Genomic DNA, 19,317 nt, shown 5'->3' on the forward strand with positions numbered 1-19,317 from the left:
ACATATATATATATATATATATATATATATATATATATATATATATATATATATATATATATATATATATATATATACATATATATATATATATATATATATATGTACATATATATATATATTTATTTATTTATATATATATATATATATTAATGAGTATGGGTGGATATAAATAGAAGCTGCCTTCTATGAACCAGTAGACCTCGTTCAATTTCCTTTTTTTCCAGTGTTCTTAAAATCATGAAATAAACAAGTTGCAGCTGGCTACCTGAAGCGTATACATAGTAGTAACATTGTGTTTTGTTGACGTACAGGAAGGTCAAAGCTCTCTCGGCTTAGGGCGTGGTTAGTATAGCAACGTAGCGAAACAGGCGTCTGTCTCTCCCTCTACTCTCTCCTTGGGAGAGTCTCGGTATATAAGCCCCGTGCTTCTGTCTATCACAACACTCAAGCGTCCAACACACTACAACCATGAAGGTAAACTGGTAGCATTGTGATAATGTTATTCCTTGCTAGGAATAACAAGTCAATATTTATGACTTTTATGTGTAAATATTTGTTGAATGAAATGGACGGGATTTTAGTAACTTATATCGCTGAAGGTACTTTATTTACCGACGTATTTACAGTCTTAAGACAACTCATTGGAAAGTTTTTATGGAATTTTAATGAACAAAAGGAAATAGTGTAAATTACATATGATGTTACATAAAGTTTTGATTTACGAACATGACTTTCAAATCAATAAAACTATTTAATAATAGTTGTAATAATTATTTGTATGCATGAAAAATATATTCATTAACAATTATATTGTATACATAAACGGGACAGAATCTCAATATTTTTTGTTAGTTCGCTAACTGACGTCCGAGAAAGCGTCAGCATGACGGTGCTTTAAGTGTGAGGACAGGGTGTGTTGTCATCATCCGGGGATTATAGAATATAGGAACATGGAAGTCATCATACTGGATATTTGTATAACCAAGATGGATTAAACTATAATGGTCGTCGAGGAACTGGTCACTAACTTAACATCGTTTCTGTTGATTCTCTAAAGACAGTTTTATTTTTGGGCATTAGTGTTGTTCCTGCTGCTACTGTATAATGTTTTATCCACACAGGTCGTTGTTGCTCTAGCCATGGTGGGTGTGGTGGTGGGTGTCCCGCCCCACTACGGTTACTCCCCCGCCCCGACCTACACCCCCACTCCATCCTACACCCCAGCTCCCTCTTATCACCCTGCTCCATCCTACCGCCCGGCTCCATCCTACAGGCCACCTCCATCCTACCACCCGACTCCATCCTATGATGTAAGTTACTGAACAGTCTAAGAGTTGGTCTGAAAATATATCAGCTGCATATATATATATATATATATATATATATATATATATATATATATATATATATATATATATATATATATATATATATATATATATATATATATATATATATATATATATATAATACAAGTGACGCTTCTAACTTTAGATGGAAAGTACTCGTATTTGATTTACTAATAAAGACTGTCGTTGATTCCACAGGCTCCTCCTAAGTACGACTTTAATTACGCCGTGAAGGACGACTACTCCGGCAACGACTTTGGCCACCAGGAGGGTCGTGACGGCTACAACACCCAGGGGTCGTACTACGTGCAGCTTCCCGACGGTCGTCTGCAGCAGGTGACCTACACAGTCAATGGTGACTCTGGCTACGTGGCTGAGGTCACTTACCAGGGAGAGGCCCAGTACCCTCACTACCAACCATCCTACCATCCTGCTCCATCCTATAAGCCAGCTCCATCCTACCATCCTGCTCCATCCTACAAGCCAGCTCCATCCTACACTCCTACTCCATCCTACACTCCTACTCCATCCTATTCACCTGAACCTCTTTACCGACCTTCTCCAAGCTACGATCCTGCTCCTGTCTATGGATAACCAATAATTGACCGAAAATATACATCTACTATATTTATATTATACCCCCTATATTTTATCAATAAATATATAAAGGTTATTTTATCCAATTAATTGACCTTTTATTAAAAACAGTTTTATCAGAAAATAGTGTAACTCTCGATACCAATTCCTTCTATTTGATTCTAAACCAAATTATGTTACTCATCGTGTCATAATGAACAAGATAACGGTCTCTTCTCACATGATATCTCATCAATCAGGTTATTTTTAAGACTGAAAGAGCTTCACAAATACTCCAATTCCTCTTCTAGCAGCACCGGCCTTAAAAAAGGAACACAGGAATGTCCTTTGGCATCTAAAACTGTGTTTTTTTTAAATAACGGAATTGGAACACTTATAATTTTTGATAAACCGTATTGAGCAATTCCGGTCTTCAGTTGTAAACATATAACTTTTTTTAATGTAAGGGTGGAGGGAGAGTTTTTTTTTTTTTGGGGGGGGGGGGAGGGAGTGGGGATGGGTCTGAGAAATCTAGACAATAAAAACTTTTCCTTTGTTATTTTCTTAATTAATAAGAGAACCAATGACATATCAAATATCTTGTTAAAATTCTTCTTTATTAATTAAGTCATGACGTTTCGAATACTTCTCGTATTCATCATCAGATCTAAAATGCAAAAAGAGTAGCTTTTAGATACTTTAGATATAATACAAAAGTAGTTTTTTTTAGGGATAGAGTAGCTGAGGCTATTTCTACCCCCCCACCCCCCCGAGAATCAATCACCTCATTACAATGATTACTACTGTCTGAAAATGCTGGTTTGGATCATGGTAAGCCAGTCCTAAACGATATTTCCCTGTGTTTCATTATACTAATCTTAAAGTTCCGAGTGGAACTTCCAACATATCCGGCATTACAGTTGGAACAATTGTACATCTATACGATATTATGTATAAATTAAGACGTAGAAGGTAACATAATTATTTGTCAATGCGAGATATATGTTTATGTATATAAATATATAAACTATCGTAATAATTATAATAAATGTTCTAATTATTAATACTATTCTTATTACCAATATTATTATTTCAGTAGTAAGCATCCAGTTCCTATAGATTTCTGCATCTCGTCCTGTAGTAAAAACCCCATATTAAAAATAAAAAATAAATTTAATTCCATGATGCAGATCTGCAATTAACGTTATCAATGAGTATGCAATTTTCAACGACGTAAGAACTGATGTATTCTACTAGGATTTAAAATGTATAAGCTTCTTGACAGTCGTAGGTTCATATATACAAATTTTCACTATATAACGGTGTCATCAGTAACGGTGTCTCCTGTTGTGGTGCATGTAGTTTATGCACCCAGGATACTTTTATTACCTGAACTATCATTGTGAATACCTTACCTTACGATGCGGTTACTTTGTGATGATTTCGGGGCTCAGAATCCCCGCGGCCTGGTTCTCGACCAGGCCTCGACCTTGATTTGAATAAAGTTAGAAATTTCAATGGGTTTCGTGAGTAGCATAACTCGTATTTGTTCATGATCTAAGACGCTTTATACACACTATATTACAAGGTCGACAACTCAGGTTAGAAGAGGATATTAGCTATTTACTCTTGTAAGTTAATCCAAGGTGAAAAAATCTGGTGTTTGTGCATACATGTGAGTTTTTATACGTATAGATATTATGTATATCCTTATTATAAATTAAATCTCTGTATATTATGATATTAAAAATGAATATATATATATATATATTTATGAATGGCACTGAATAAATTATATATATAATATATATACATTAATTTAAATAAAATGCCTGCTTGTTCGGTTGCTGTCCAAGGCTGAATGCCAAACACTTGTGGTTAGCCCGGCACAACTTTGCATGGTGATTTACCCTTGTATAAGGAGAGTCATAGAAAGGTCGGGGTGGGCCCCATTGTCCCTCTTAAAAGTAGGATTGGGTCTTATTGCGACTCCCAACAATCCGCTATGAGGTCTGAAATGAGGGTTTGTTTTTCCAAAGGTTTTCTCAAAGTTTTCAGCAGTTCATCACACATAACAGCATTAATATGTGCTAATAGCAAAAATGACGTTTTGGTTACGTTGTGTGTTTGATGGATAGCATATACCAGATGTCCTGGGTTAAACAATTACAAATTGCAAAATTCTCTATTTATTCCATAAATTTATCAGATATCATCTCCCGTGAATGTACTTATCAGTTATCCATAGACAGGAGCAGGAGTGTAGGATGGAGTAGGATGGTAGGATGGAGCTGGCTTGTAGGATGGAGTAGGATGGTAGGATGGAGCTGGCTTGTAGGATGGAGTAGGATGGTAGGATGGAGATGGCTTGTAGGATGGAGCAGGATGATAGGATGGTTGGTAGTGAGGGTACTGGGCCTCTCCCTGGTAGGTGACCTCAGCCACAAAGCCGGAGTCACCATTGACAGTGTAGGTCACCTGCTGCAGACGACCGTCGGGGAGCTGCACGTAGTACGACCCCTGGGTGTTGTAGCCGTCACGACCCTCCTGGTGGCCAAAGTCGTTACCGGAATAGTCGTCCTTCACGGCGTAGTCAAAGTCATACTTGGGCGCAGTCTGTTGAATATGCATTTCGGATATTTTAAGAGGATGGGTTCATATCAGCTTCTCCTATAACAATATATATATATATTTTTTATAATAACTATTATATATTTAAATGAGAAATTGACCTGTTAAATAACCTCTGGAATAATCACAGCTAACTTACATCATAGGAGGGAGCTGAGTGGTAGGATGGAGCTGGGTGGTAGGATGGAGCTGGGTGGTAGGATGGAGTTGGGGTGTAGGATGGAGTGGGCGTGTAGGTCGGGGCGGGGGAGTAACCATAGTGGGGCGGGACACCCACCACCACACCCACGATGGCTAGAGCAACAACGACCTGTGTAGAAGAACAACGAACAATGGTCAGTATACAAAGATTTGCACAATATTGCAATATATCTTTGGTGTTTCTACAGGTGTTCACTAACGATGTGATTAGCACGTCTTCCAGCTCTAAGGGGGGGGGGGGGGAACAGAACAATCATTAAAGAAAAAAGAACTTTTTCCTGTAAAATTTGCGATGCGGCAAATACTCCTGTTTGTCAAGATCTTGTTTATATATCTATAAGAAATATTTTAATAATCTAATTAAGGACATGCATGAATGACTTGTATCCATTGCTTCAATATAGCTAAATAGTTGACAGGATTTGGTTTTTCTGTCATCTTTTCCATTAAAAACTTTCTAAAAATATTAGTTTCTCGCGTTATTAAATACTAAAAATACTTCTAAAAAATCACAAACATTGTTGGTATTGTATCATGAGTTAAACATTACAGTAATGAAAGGATTAAACTATAGCAAGGAACAAGGCTGGTGTTGGTAAGTCACCTTCATGTTGGTGGTGTGAGAGTACCAGTGTTGATGTTGACCAGAGCTCCAGACTTATATACCGAGCCTCTCCCAAGGTGGAGGGTGAGGGGGGGGGGGGGGGGGTAAGGACTGAATGGGCGTGTCTTGCCTGTTGGTCACAGATAACGCCTTCTTCATAAAAGCGTTTACCTAACACTCTATCAAAGGACATCATCATCATCACGCCAGAATATCTGCGGGTTTAATGTTATTTATCAATTTAGTTTAGGTTAAGGGATTTATAATTTTCTGTAAAACATTTTTAAAATAAAGTTGAGAACTGTGCATAAAATTTTTGCATATATTTTCATTGAATATAAGCAGCTGAAAATTACATCAATCTAGTAGGAAAAACAAGGATTGACTTACCGTATCCTCTTCGACAATCAAAAGCCTTTGGTAATGTACCACATGAAATATCCTTATACAAGTTGGAAGATTAGCCAGTGGTGACAGGAGTAGTACAGAACTCGATGAGTTAACACCTAACATTAAATAGGAAGTCTAAGCGAAGAGCAGAGACACGGGGGTAACACAGTACTGACACCCACCTCATAACCTCTGTCATATGTAAACATCTTGATGGTGCGAATGAAGCCAAACATATTGATGCTCTATGATGCTGTGAAACTGATGACAAAAATAAAATTTTAGGAGGATTTCAGTATAACTTAGGACTAAGTTGAGTCCATGCATACACCAATTCAGTTACTAACCAGACTTTAACATTGTGTGTATATATATATATATATATATATATATATATATATATATATATATATATATATATATATATATATATATATATATATATATATATATATATATATATATATATATATATATTCAGTTTTCTGAAGTACATGTACCTTTTTAGTACATTATCAATCAATGTAATGAACAAATATATAAAATATTTACCGTGAACTGGCAAAAAATGGAATTCGTTAAAAACACATCAAATTGTTGCATTAAACGCCTTAATAAATAGTATGGATATGATCAAGTTACTAATGTTTGTTGATAGATTGCAAGGTTAACGCCCTTGGGAAGAGAGCGTTGAATACCTGTGACCACCAGGCAAGACACGCCCACTCCGTCCTTATACACACCCCCCTCCCTTCCTCACCCCCACCTTGGGAGAGGCTCGGTATATAAGTCTGGAGTTCTGGTCAACATCAACACTGGTACTCTCACACCATCAACATGAAGGTGACTTACCCACACCAGCTTTGCTTCCTTCTCTGGTGTATTGGTTTCAATATTTATTGTTTTCAGTTCACGGAAAATAGCTTTTGAATGTTGATAGTTTATCATATAAGAAAATAACATAAATATATATGCTTGTTATTAGTTATATTTCAACGGAAGGTAAATAAAATAACTTCGTCTGATTCACAACAAGTATTACGAGCGTTTAAACATTTGAGGAACTGATCTAAACTAATATCTTGTCAGAGAATATTTTTGGTCCACAAATCTAGCAAATAATTACATTTTGTAACAATGGAGCCAATTGCAAGTTTCTATACAGACTAGAACTTTGCGAAAATAAAGTATTTGCTTTACTAATAATTTTCAAAACAAATTTTTTTTCGTGTTAATTACCTCAGGTATTCAGAAAGCTGTAGCATGTATTAATCTGGGTGATATTGACCCTTTATTGCCGTGTCAAAGTGATAACAGCAATCAATAATAATATATCTATTGTTCTTCTACACAGGTCGTTGTTGCTCTAGCCATGGTGGGTGTGGTGGTGGGTGTCCCGCCCCACTATGGTTACTCCCCCGCCCCGACCTACACCCCCACTCCATCATATACCCCAGCGCCATCCTACCACCCAACTCCATCCTACCACCCGGCTCCATCCTACCGCCCAGCTCCATCCTACCATGCAGCTCCAGCCTATGATGTGAGTTACCTGTGACAGTCTCTGAGGTTATTTAATAAGTTTGTTGCTTTATATATATTAAACAACTAATATTCAGAAATATAAAAATATTTACAAGAAGTTGATACAGTCACATCCTCTTAAAATAACATAAATGCATCTTCAACAGACTGCACCCAAGTACGACTTTGATTACGCCGTGAAGGACGACTACTCTGGTAACGACTTTGGCCACCAGGAGGGTCGTGACGGCTACAACACCCAGGGGTCGTACTACGTGCAGCTCCCCGACGGTCGTCTGCAGCAGGTGACCTACACTGTCAATGGTGACTCCGGCTACGTGGCCAAGGTCACTTACCAGGGAGAGGCCCAGTACCCTCACTATCAACCATCCTACCATCCTGCTCCATCTTACAAGCCAACTCCATCCTATCATCCGACTCCATCCTACAAGCCAGCTCCATCCTACAAGCCAGCTCCATCTTACCATCCTGCTCCTGTCTATGGATAACTGTAAACTGCATTCACGAGAAGTGAAATCTAATGTATTTATTAAGTAAAGCAAGATTACATTTTTATTGTTTTAGACCGGATTCACCTATTTATTATGGCTACATAAATGGCATTCGTAAATACACATAATTATTTTAGAAGCATATTGCACAGAAATTGTATTCGAAATACTAATAATACATTATAACCGTGGCTATAAAACAGTCCCATACTCATACATACCTGAACATATTATATATTGAACACATTTCCAAAAATACATGTGTAATTATCTCTAACCCAAGTCGTCGACCTTGTAGGACGGTGTAAATACGGTTTCTTAGGCCATGAAGGTACGAGTTATGTAGCTAACATAAGAGAAGAAAATCGCTTCTTTATTTTAAAAATAATATTCATATAAGCAGGTCAGGTATTTACCAGAGAAGCAAGACAGACATATTTGGACAATTGTCTTCATTTCACCAGTAATGTATCCTGGGTGTATAATCTATATGTAAAAAAGACTAAACCACACACACCAGAAGATGAGGAGACAACGACGTTTCGGTCCGTAATGGACCATTATCAAGCCAATGAGGACCATTATCACAATCGACTTCAAAAGAGCTCAGGATGGACCGAAACGTCGTCGTCGCCTCCTTATCTTCTGGTGCGTGGTTTCGTCGCCATATCTTCAACCACGTTATTGGGACTCATCGTCTGCATTCTAAGTGTTAGTGTATAAATATTTAGTTACGTGAGTCAGAGGGTTGATTCTTTTGGGATCCTTCTAAGATACAATAGTTTTTATGTCGTTATCGTATCTATTTCTTAAACTGCATCGTCACTGATAACATCAATTACAGATCCGTAAAATGCAATGATGTTTACTGTTGTCTTTGTCTTATGAGGGATTTTACTACTGGACATTATGGGGAAAATTGTGGGTACTTGACGGTTATTATTGAAATATTAGTAAGGATAATAATGAGAAAATTTATGAATGGTAATAAAATGTTAAATAATAATTTTTTTAATTATGTAACAATGTTTCCCCTGGCATCCCTAACTATGTTATTCAATATCACGTGAGTAAAACTAGACTTAATATAAATGTCCAGTTGCTAATAACATTAAACAATAATTTTCCAAATATTCAATTGATAAATGCATAATATGGTGCTTGGAATTTTAACGGAGAATAACTGTGAAGGTTTGAAGACAAATTATTTCATGAATTGATGGTCGAAGCCTTGAAGGTTAGTTAATCTACTTTACACAGAAACGCCTCAGAACACCCATCTATTTCCCTATCAAGAATTGTGACGAGAAGAATATACGAGATAAGTGAAGCCACGAAGATCTACATGTGAGTCAAAACATTAATTTATCGTATGGATAAATGACAAATTATCGGAGTAACTCGGTCCACATGCGCCTCAGGTTTAGACGCAAATATTACTGCGAATAGTGAACCGATATTAATGTAATACAAGATGTATATATAATGTGGTACTACAATACTGATCAATCAGCAAGTCTGGTGTTGGGCTTAAGACCAATCAAGCTCTATAGGGTTAAGACCGCAATTATTGCTTACAGACTAACCCGCAAATATACTTTTGTTCTTAACAGCCAAAATCTTATAATGCTCAATGTATCTACACCAATAAATTGAGAAATGCAAATCGGTGGACTTAGGAAGGTTGATAATTTTTTGGAGAAACATAAAAGTTTGTCCTCAAGACATAAATTAATGGTCAATTTATAATTATATTTGGGTGTCTATTTATAACTTGGGTTTTTATTTACATCTGGTTTATTGATTTGCAAAAAATTTGTAACTCTATTGGTATTGATTTAAGTGTCAATTGAAGCAAACCTCACAAGAAAGAAGACAAAAATATTATTGCATGTTCACTTTATTAGTGACGTTGCAATTTTAAAGACATTACTGATAAGCAAAACCCACATTCTGTAAACCTATATGAGCAGCATAACCCACACCTGCTCACCTATATGAGCACCATAACCCACACCTGTACACCTATATGAGCAGCATAACCCACACCTGTACACCTATATGAGCACCATAACCCACACCTGTACACCTATATGAGCACCATAACCCACACCTGTACACCTATATGAGCACCATAACCCACACCTGTACACCTATATGAGCACCATAACCCACACCTGCACACCTATATGAGCACCATAACTCACACCTGCACACCTATATGAGCACCATAACCCACACCTGCACACCTATATGAGCAGCATAACCCACACCTGTACACCTATATAAGCACCATAACCCACACCTGTACACCTATATGAGCACCATAACCCACACCTGCACACCTATATGAGCACCATAACCCACACCTGCACACCTATATGAGCACTATAACCCACACCTGCACACCTATATGAGTACCATAACCCACACCTGTACACCTATATGAGCACCATAACCCACACCTGCTCACCTATATGAGCACCATAACCCACACCTGCTCACCTATATGAGCACCATAACCCACACCTGTACACCTATATGAGCAGCATAACCTACACCTGGTCACCTATATGAGCACCATAACCCACACCTGCTCACCTATATGAGCACCATAACCCACACCTGCTCACCTATATGAGCACCATAACCCACACCTGTACACCTATATGAGCAGCATAACCCACACCTGTACACCTATATGAGCACCATAACCCACACCTGTACACCTATATGAGCACCATAACCCACACCTGTACACCTATATGAGCACCATAACCCACACCTGCACACCTATATGAGCACCATAACTCACACCTGCACACCTATATGAGCACCATAACCCACACCTGCACACCTATATGAGCAGCATAACCCACACCTGTACACCTATATAAGCACCATAACCCACACCTGTACACCTATATGAGCACCATAACCCACACCTGTACACCTATATGAGCACCATAACCCACACCTGCACACCTATATGAGTACCATAACCCACACCTGCACACCTATATGAGCACCATAACCCACACCTGCACACCTATATGAGCAGCATAACACACACCTGAATCTTTCTTACAAAGGCTTGCACCCAAATTCCTTCAATGTCGGCGACTTTTGATTGAGCAGATCAATAACAATTTTCTCTCAGAGTGTAGGCATTGCACGCAGGCATTGTAAATATATTTAGGTGTGTATGTATATATGTGTCTTTATGTGGCTGGGGTATCATCTGTGTCCGTATTTTGTATAATACCCTTTAATTAATATTATGTTTCTAAATCAATATTATGTGTATATAAGAAAGCTATTTAATAATGCATCAACTTAAACATTATATCTGGATAAAATAATAAAAATAAGAACATTTTGTTTTGATCGTAAAGTTTATTAGTTTTCAGTTCTCACGGATAATACACTTTGCGTAGTTATTCATAGACAGGAACAGGAGTGTAAGATGGAGCAGGGTGATAGGATGGAGCTGGATGGTAGGATGGAGCTGGCTTGTAGGATGGAGCTGGCTTATAGGATGGAGCAGGATGGTAGGATGGTTGATAGTGAGGGTACTGGGCCTCTCCCTGGTAGGTGACCTCAGCCACAAAGCCGGAGTCACCATTGACAGTGTAGGTCACCTGCTGCAGACGACCGTCGGGGAGCTGCACGTAGTACGACCCCTGGGTGTTGTAGCCGTCACGACCCTCCTGGTGGCCAAAGTCGTTGCCGGAGTAGTCGTCCTTCACGGCGTAATTAAAGTCGTACTTAGGAGGAGCCTGTGGAATCATCGACAGTCTTTATTAGTAAACCCAAATACGAGTACTTTCCATCTAAATTTATAAGCGTCACTTGTATCATTAAATATATCTGCAGCTGAAATATTTTTAGACCAACTCTTAGACCGTTCAGTAACTCACATCATAGGATGGAGCCGGGTGGTAGGATGGAGCTGGTCTGTAGGATGGAGCCGGGTGATAGGATGGAGCTGGGTGGTAGGAGGGAGTTGGGGTGTAGGATGGAGTGGGCGTGTAGGTCGGGGCGGGGGAGTAACCGTAGTGGGGAGGGACACCCACCACTACACCCACCATGGCTAGAGCAACGACGACCTGTGTAGAGGAACGACAGATATAGGATTATTGATTGTTGTTAACAGATTAACTTGATTAACATATACTTAGCTCAACGAGAACCGGAGTTAAACATTCAAGAATATTGTTGTTTTTATATTTTTTGATTCAAGGGATTAATTTATCTCTCATCAAAGTCTAATCTTTAAATAATTTTCATTAGTGACAGATTAATTATATTTTGACAAAATTAAAATTAAATCAATTGTTGAATTGTGTAAATGTTTGACAGGCTTGTGAAAAATCACGTTTTCTGACTTGTAATCAATTAATTTATAATAAAATCTTGATTTTTAACACTTGTAATAATTGTTATACATTGCAAATATTAATTTGTCTTATTTTTAGATAGACCTAAATCAACAACAAAGACAAACAATTATTTTACATTCCTAAACTACAAGATATCAATATAAATAAGCTTTGTATAAACAAAATAACTACTTAACAACTACACTACAAGTCCACTACGGGCTCACCATAGCCCATGCTACTTGGAACTTTTTGTTCCAATGAGCTGAATCTAAAACAACAAGCAACACTACACTACAGAAGAAAACATGACTTTTTGTGGGTAGATCACCTTCATGTTGGTGGTGTGAGAGTACCAGTGTTGCTGTTGACCAGATCCCCAGACTTATATACCGAGCCTCTCCCAAAGTGGAGGTGAGGGAGGGGCGTGTCATATCTGGTGGTCACAGATCACGCCCACTTCGTAGGTTCTATGATGGCACATGTTCGCGACGTAAACAATATCCGCGGGTTCAATATTATTAAATAGATTTGTTGGTGTAATGAATTGCTCTTCCTCTGTAATATATTTTCAAATAATGACTGATATTTAGCACAAAAATTGTGTATACATAATTAATGATGTAAAGGAAAACAAGGTGACGGAACTGGAGTAGCAGAGAGAAGAATTGGTAAACTGCATCTTCCTGGACAGCTAAAAGTCCTTGACTTTGTCCCACAGGAAACGCTCTTATACCAACTGGAAAATTTGCCATTGTCAATTAGGTAAGTTTTGTCTAATGTGCGAGTTGATTCGTGACAGAAGATAGTAACTGCAAGGAGGGAGAACAATTCCACAAGGGCCGTGACAAGGATTCGAACCTGCGTCCAAGAGCATCCCAGACACTGCCTTAATCGACTGAGCTACGACAGGGTTAAAAGGTCGTAGCTCAGTCGATTAAGGCAGTGTCTGGGATGCTCCCGGACGCAGGTTCGAATCCTCGTCACGGCCCTTGTGGATTTGTTCATTTGATGCATCACGTTAGTGTGATCTCTGTGTGTGAGGAGGGAGAAGTCCAAGTGAAAGGCAGTGACAAGTGGGGCACCGCAAGGCGCAGTGCTTGGACCCATTCTACTCTATATACATGTGCACGTGGCAATGGAGTCCTGCAAGTTTACTTCTAAACCAACGAGTATGAGTTTCAAGACACGAGAAGTATGGAGTCAGGCGGGTTTAAGTGTATGTCAGGTGTACACAATTATGTGAAGGAAATTTGAGCATTGTTAAAATTTGAGTATATAGTGTATTCTGTCAAATTATGTCTATATATTTACACTATGTTCAGTCAACTGGATGCATTATTAAGTTCGTTATCATATAATATATAACTCAATTTTGTATATTACTTAGTGTAGATTGACAGAGATTTATATATTTATTAAAGAAATATCGAATTCGGTAAAAAAAAATAGATGATATAATAAATACTGTGGACACGGTCGAATTTCGAATATATTTGTTGGTAGATTGCAAGGTTAAAGTTCTTAGGAAGAGAGCGTTGTATACCTGTGACCACCAGGCAAGACACGCCCACTCTGTCATTATATACACCCCCCCTTCCTCACCCCCACCTTGGGAGAGGCTCGGTATATAAGTCTGGAGTTCTGGTCAACAGCAACACTGGTACTCTCACACCACCAACATGAAGGTGACTTACACACACCAGCCTTGCTTCATCCTATAGTTTGAAATCTCCATTACTCTAATATTTCATTCATGGTACAATGACAACACTGTAATTTGACTCAAGCACTATTTGTGTTTAGTAACTTAAGGCATTGATGGAAAGTTGCTTCATGGAAATGACAGAAAATAATAATTTATTGATGTATATTTATTGAAACTTTGAAATCAGTTTATGTATGTAATTTATTACATCATTACAACATTGGGTACAGATATATAAATAAGATCTAGACAAACGTGGGTATTCTCTTCATCATTATTTCACATAAAATAAATTATTTTCATGAATGATTGTTTCGTCTCCATTAGATTTGGATCACATGCTAATCAGGTCATTAGTGAACATCGTAGAGACACCAAAAGGATTACAACATTGTGTTCTTCATCGTATACTGACAATTGTTTGTTGTTCCTCTACACAGGTCGTTGTTGCTCTAGCCATGGTGGGTGTGGTGGTGGGTGTCCCGCCCCACTATGGTTACTCCCCCGCCCCGACCTACACCCCCACTCCATCCTACACCCCAGCTCCATCCTACCACCCGACTCCATCCTACCATCCAGCTCCAGCCTATGATGTGAGTTATCTGTGACAGTTTCAGAGGCTATTTAATAATTATACTGTTTTGTATATATTAAATTGTTAGTATTCAGAAATATATAAATAGTTGTAAAGAAAGTTAATACAGACACATCCTCTGTAAATAACATAAATGTATCTTCAACAGACTGCACCCAAGTACGACTTTGATTACGCCGTGAAGGACGACTACTCCGGCAACGACTTTGGCCACCAGGAGGGTCGTGACGGCTACAACACCCAGGGGTCGTACTACGTGCAGCTCCCCGACGGTCGTCTGCAGCAGGTGACCTACACTGTCAATGGTGACTCCGGCTTTGTGGCCGAGGTCACTTACCAGGGAGAGGCCCAGTACCCTCACTACCAACCATCCTACCATCCTGCTCCATCCTACAAGCCAGCTCCATCCTACCATCCTGCTCCATCCTACAAGCCAGCTCCATCCTACCACCCTGCTCCATCATATCATCCAGCTCCATCCTACCATCCTACTCCATCCTATCATCCTGCTCCATCCTATCATCCTGCTCCATCCTACACTCCTGCTCCTGTCTATGAATAAGTGTAGAGTGCATTCACGAGAAGTGAAATGTAATAAATGTACGAGTAAAACGAGATGTTTATTTTCGCGTGTATGGCCCATATACAATTGTATCTTCCATAATATTGGCCACGAAAAGCAAAACAAAAGAAATATAATTCAATAATACACTTAAAAGTATTGCAGACGTATAACATACAGACGCTTTGGCGAAATACGGATTTAGAATAATAACCAATTCCGTAGAAAATATACAAATATTGCCTTAGATATTGACATATATGGATGTTGTTTTAATGCAAATGGTTAAAGCCCTGGTATTTTTGAAGTCCTTGATCCCTTAGGGCTTGGGTGTCAAACTCCTTTGGACAAGAGTAAGCATGGATTATGGTGCTCTATCACTTTCCCCCTCATGTTTGGCGAACTTATATACCTAGTAGTTTTCTCGGTTTCGTACTTATCTATTTACTTGCAAAGACTCATTTGGAATGATTCATCAAATAATTATCAGAGGCATACCATTGGTAGTAATATATTGATCCAGAGGGGGAGCTTCCACTCTCATGTTTGGTAACTATTGATGACCAAACCACACATCACAAGATATAAAAACGATGAGGTTTCTGTTCGTTCTGGACCATTATCAAGTCGAGAAGATATGAGTCATCATATCTTCACCGCGTTATTGTGACTCATCGTCTGCATCGGTAACTATTACTTACTTCACCTGACCATATACTTCGATGTTGACAACGATTATGGTGTATTCCTTCCCTAGAGCAGGGGCAATGCCGTGAGGTTAACCCACGCTTATATGTTCAACTCTCGCATGTAATTTTGGTATAGTCATGTTCCCTTACCGTGTGTATATCTGCAAAAATATCACGTTGTTGAAACATTGTAATGAAATGGAAAGACTAAATAGTTATCTTGAGATGATTTCGGGTCTTAGCGTCCCCGCGGCCCGGTCCTCGACCAGGCCTCCTTTTTGTTACACACCCCCAGGAAGCAGCCCTTAGCAGCTGTCTAACTCCCAGGTACCTGTTTACTGCTAGGTAACACAGGCATCATATGAACGGAACATTTTGACAGAAGAGTTAGAGGGGACATGATCACCACATACAAGATTCTCAGAGGAATTGATAGGGTAGATAAAGACAGACTATTTAACACAAGGAGCACACACACTAGGGGACATAGGTGGAAATTGAGTGCCCAAATGAGCCACAGAGACGTTAGAAAGATTTTTTCAGTGTCAGAGTAGTAGACAAATGGAATGCATTAGGAAGTGATGTGGTGGAGGCTGACTCCATACACAGCTTCAATTGTAGATATGATAGAGCCTAGTGGGCTCAGGAACCTGTACATTACTTGATTGACAGTTTAGAGGCGGGACCGAAGAGCCAGAGCTCAACCCCGTCAAGCACAACTAGGCAAGTTCAACTAGATAAGTACACATCCATAGAGATCTTTGTGATATATGTATATTTATATTGAAAACCAAATTGCACAAATTATAAATAAAAAATATAGCAATTATGAAAATGTAATTAAATAATTTGTGCATAGCTGACAGTTAGTGGAATTTCATATAGATTCGAGTTTAAATAGCACGTCATTTGCATGGTTGCTACACTGAACATCCGAGATATGTGTGGGGAACTTGCAACTGATGCCTTCCTGTGTATAGCTTTTGTAATAATTGTCAACACTGAATTTTCCACCAATAAAATGTGAGCGTAGAAAAGCATCCTTCAGCACAACAACCCGTCTTATTGGTTGCTGTTGATGGTATCATTTACTGTGCCTAAATGGCACCAGCTGCAAATATTATGTCATAAAACTCCCTAAACTTGGATAATAAAATTCCCATAAAACATGTTTTAGATTTTGTAATTAAAATAAAACAAAAATGCACTAAAAATGAGTTTAACAGAACATTACTTTCCACACATTCATTCACTTTGTATTCTATTTTCCTTGAAAATATGTTGAATCACGAGGGCTCCCTCATTAATTTAGTCTAATTTTACATATGTGGGGACTTACACATAACTGAATCACGTGATTTTGTGATTATTTTGTACAACACTATCTCACAAATATAGTGAGATGTAGTGTTATTCATGATATGGGAAAAATATCCAAGTATTAAGAAAAACATGATAGCATTAAGAAAAATAAAGAAGCAAGAGGAAAGATATGAAATTATGAAGGGAAAATATGGAAATGTGAGAAAAATGTGGAAATGTGAAAAAAATATGGAAAAACTTGGAAGTATAAAGGAAATATATGAAAATATAAATGAAAAAAATGGGAAATATAAGGAAAAATATGGAAATACGAGGAGAAACATGGAAGTATAAAGAAAATGAACAGATATATTATTAACTACCATAAAGTTATTTTGTTTAAATATGTCTGTAAAGCACTATTCCTTCATATCGACATGTTACATAATATCAAAACCACAATAACTCTGGAGTACAGTAACATTTTACGGCAAAATGCAAGGTTGGATCTTTCGGAAAGTGGGCGTGGTCAGTGTGACCAGCCTGACACGCCCATTCCCTTCTAATACACGCCCCATCCCCCCCTCTTATACACGCCCCATCACCCTCCACCACGGGAGAGGCTCGGTATATAAGTCTGGAGCTCTGGTCAACATCAACACTGGTACTCTCACTCCACCAACATGAAGGTGATTTAGTCACACCACCCTTGTTTCCTTCTATAGTTTAATACTTTAATTTGTCTAACCTGTGATATAGTTTTATATATATATTTAGAGTGCGTTGCTTTAGTATTTCTTCATCGATTTAAATTTAAGTACAGCTTCAGATAAGAAGCTAATATTCTTGTGTGATTTATCATAACCATTAATACCAGTTTAATAGCTCGACATTGATATTAGAATATATATGAGACAAATATTATCATAAAATATTCTAACACAAGTTACTTTACTGTTTATACATTAGAAAGGGATTCAATATTACTCGGTTATGGTATCAATCATCCGTTTTTTATCACATCACATTGTGATGCAAATTTTTAAGTGATTGTATCATTGAAAAAGAACATTATGCTGAAAATATTGTCATATTCTTGCATCGATACCTCCAGATATAAGTGGCCATGTTATTCTCAACATGGTAATCATAATTCATTGATCTTTACATGTGTTGTTCCTCTACACAGGTCATTGTTGCTCTAGCCATGGTGGGTGTGGTGGTGGGTGTCCCGCCCCACTATGGTTACTCCCCCGCCCCGACCTACACCCCCACTCCATCATACACCCCAGCGCCATCCTACCACCCGACTCCATCCTACCACCCAGCTCCATCCTACCACCCAGCTCCATCCTACCACCCAGCTCCATCCTACCATCCAGCTCCAGCCTATGATGTGAGTAACCTGTAACAGTTTCAGAAGCTATGTAATAACAATTTTGCTTTGTATATATTAAATTGTTAATATTCAAAAATATAAAAGTTTTTGTAAAGTAAGCTGATGCAGACACACATCCTCTTTAAATAACAAATGTATCTTCAACAGACTGCACCTAAGTACGATTTTGATTACGCCGTGAAGGACGACTATTCCGGTAACGACTTTGGCCACCAGGAGGGTCGTGACGGCTACAACACCCAGGGGTCGTACTACGTGCAGCTCCCCGACGGTCGTCTGCAGCAGGTGACCTACACTGTCAATGGTGACTCCGGCTACGTGGCCAAGGTCACTTACCAGGGAGAGGCCCAGTACCCTCACTACCAACCATCCTACCATCCTGCTCCATCCTACAAGCCAGCTCCATCCAACCATCCTGCTCCATCCTACGATTCTGCTCCATCCTACACGCCAGCCCCTGTCTATGGATAACTCGCTCTGTATCCACGAAAAGTGAATGCAAAAGTATGTGTATTGAGTAAAATACAAATATGCGTGAGTTTTGATCTTAATGATTTTGTCAATGATAATTTTCTCAAATGAATAAAGGAAAAAAAAAAGACTTAAAGGTTTAGTTGGGTGTTGCTTTTTTTAGGCTCCTCTAATATCATTCGTTATTGTGAGTACTCATAGTATGTTCGGTAGAAAGACTGTATTTACTTTCCGGGCTCCCTGTTCGAGGCTCTGATGATCCTAGTGAATGGATTGTCATTAGAGATAGTCTGACAAACTGCACCAAAATAATTGATAAATTCAGGTACAATAGAAGACTGGACATTGAAGAGGTATTATACAAGAAGCAAACCAAGCCAATTATCATCAGCCAACTAACACCAAATTACACTCCGCTA

At 38.6% G+C, this 19,317-nt stretch overlaps 6 protein-coding genes across 6 annotated transcripts; 4 read left to right on the forward strand and 2 right to left on the reverse strand.

The window, feature by feature from the left end:
- The first annotated feature begins 1,128 nt into the window (after positions 1-1,128).
- On the forward strand, positions 1,129-2,025 carry LOC123770146 (cuticle protein 7-like). The gene is made up of 2 exons (XM_069301140.1): positions 1,129-1,313; positions 1,551-2,025. The coding sequence occupies exons 1-2, from the start codon at positions 1,143-1,145 to the stop codon at positions 1,944-1,946; spliced, it is 567 nt and encodes a 188-aa protein (XP_069157241.1). The 5' UTR covers positions 1,129-1,142; the 3' UTR covers positions 1,947-2,025.
- Positions 2,026-4,107: 2,082 nt separating this feature from the next.
- On the reverse strand, positions 4,108-5,390 carry LOC123770145 (cuticle protein 7-like). Its single transcript, XM_069301141.1, has 3 exons — positions 5,365-5,390; positions 4,699-4,869; positions 4,108-4,544 (listed from the first exon to the last, which is right to left on the reverse strand). Exons 1-3 carry the CDS (start codon positions 5,368-5,370, stop codon positions 4,167-4,169), a joined length of 555 nt encoding a protein of 184 aa, XP_069157242.1. The 5' UTR covers positions 5,371-5,390; the 3' UTR covers positions 4,108-4,166.
- Positions 5,391-7,112: 1,722 nt separating this feature from the next.
- On the forward strand, positions 7,113-7,850 carry LOC123769916 (cuticle protein 7). The gene is made up of 2 exons (XM_045761352.2): positions 7,113-7,297; positions 7,446-7,850. Exons 1-2 carry the CDS (start codon positions 7,127-7,129, stop codon positions 7,785-7,787), a joined length of 513 nt encoding a protein of 170 aa, XP_045617308.2. The 5' UTR covers positions 7,113-7,126; the 3' UTR covers positions 7,788-7,850.
- Positions 7,851-11,195: 3,345 nt separating this feature from the next.
- Positions 11,196-11,890, reverse strand: LOC123769917 (cuticle protein 7-like). Its single transcript, XM_045761353.2, has 2 exons — positions 11,711-11,890; positions 11,196-11,569 (listed from the first exon to the last, which is right to left on the reverse strand). Exons 1-2 carry the CDS (start codon positions 11,879-11,881, stop codon positions 11,228-11,230), a joined length of 513 nt encoding a protein of 170 aa, XP_045617309.2. The 5' UTR covers positions 11,882-11,890; the 3' UTR covers positions 11,196-11,227.
- Positions 11,891-13,839: 1,949 nt separating this feature from the next.
- Positions 13,840-15,076, forward strand: LOC123769915 (cuticle protein 7-like). The gene is made up of 3 exons (XM_045761350.2): positions 13,840-13,860; positions 14,321-14,473; positions 14,624-15,076. Exons 1-3 carry the CDS (start codon positions 13,855-13,857, stop codon positions 15,035-15,037), a joined length of 573 nt encoding a protein of 190 aa, XP_045617306.2. The 5' UTR covers positions 13,840-13,854; the 3' UTR covers positions 15,038-15,076.
- A 3,150-nt stretch (positions 15,077-18,226) lies between these two features.
- On the forward strand, positions 18,227-19,028 carry LOC123770144 (cuticle protein 7-like). The gene is made up of 2 exons (XM_045761814.2): positions 18,227-18,424; positions 18,575-19,028. The coding sequence occupies exons 1-2, from the start codon at positions 18,236-18,238 to the stop codon at positions 18,896-18,898; spliced, it is 513 nt and encodes a 170-aa protein (XP_045617770.2). The 5' UTR covers positions 18,227-18,235; the 3' UTR covers positions 18,899-19,028.
- Positions 19,029-19,317: the final 289 nt, after the last annotated feature.

Source organism: Procambarus clarkii, chromosome 45 (genome assembly GCF_040958095.1).
Source record: "Procambarus clarkii isolate CNS0578487 chromosome 45, FALCON_Pclarkii_2.0, whole genome shotgun sequence".
Lineage (NCBI taxonomy): Eukaryota > Metazoa > Arthropoda > Malacostraca > Decapoda > Cambaridae > Procambarus > Procambarus clarkii.

Coding starts and splice junctions, on each gene's coding strand:
- LOC123770146 (XM_069301140.1), top strand. CDS start 1,143: ATGGTGGGTGTGGTGGTGGGTGTCCCGCCCCACTACGGTTACTCCCCC. Junction 1,314..1,550: donor ACCCGACTCCATCCTATGAT/GTAAGTTACTGA, acceptor TTGATTCCACAG/GCTCCTCCTAAGTACGACTT.
- LOC123770145 (XM_069301141.1), bottom strand. Junction 4,545..4,698: donor ACTCAGCTCCCTCCTATGAT/GTAAGTTAGCTG, acceptor CATATTCAACAG/ACTGCGCCCAAGTATGACTT.
- LOC123769917 (XM_045761353.2), bottom strand. CDS start 11,881: ATGGTGGGTGTAGTGGTGGGTGTCCCTCCCCACTACGGTTACTCCCCC. Junction 11,570..11,710: donor ACCCGGCTCCATCCTATGAT/GTGAGTTACTGA, acceptor ATGATTCCACAG/GCTCCTCCTAAGTACGACTT.
- LOC123769916 (XM_045761352.2), top strand. CDS start 7,127: ATGGTGGGTGTGGTGGTGGGTGTCCCGCCCCACTATGGTTACTCCCCC. Junction 7,298..7,445: donor ATGCAGCTCCAGCCTATGAT/GTGAGTTACCTG, acceptor CATCTTCAACAG/ACTGCACCCAAGTACGACTT.
- LOC123769915 (XM_045761350.2), top strand. Junction 14,474..14,623: donor ATCCAGCTCCAGCCTATGAT/GTGAGTTATCTG, acceptor TATCTTCAACAG/ACTGCACCCAAGTACGACTT.
- LOC123770144 (XM_045761814.2), top strand. CDS start 18,236: ATGGTGGGTGTGGTGGTGGGTGTCCCGCCCCACTATGGTTACTCCCCC. Junction 18,425..18,574: donor ATCCAGCTCCAGCCTATGAT/GTGAGTAACCTG, acceptor TATCTTCAACAG/ACTGCACCTAAGTACGATTT.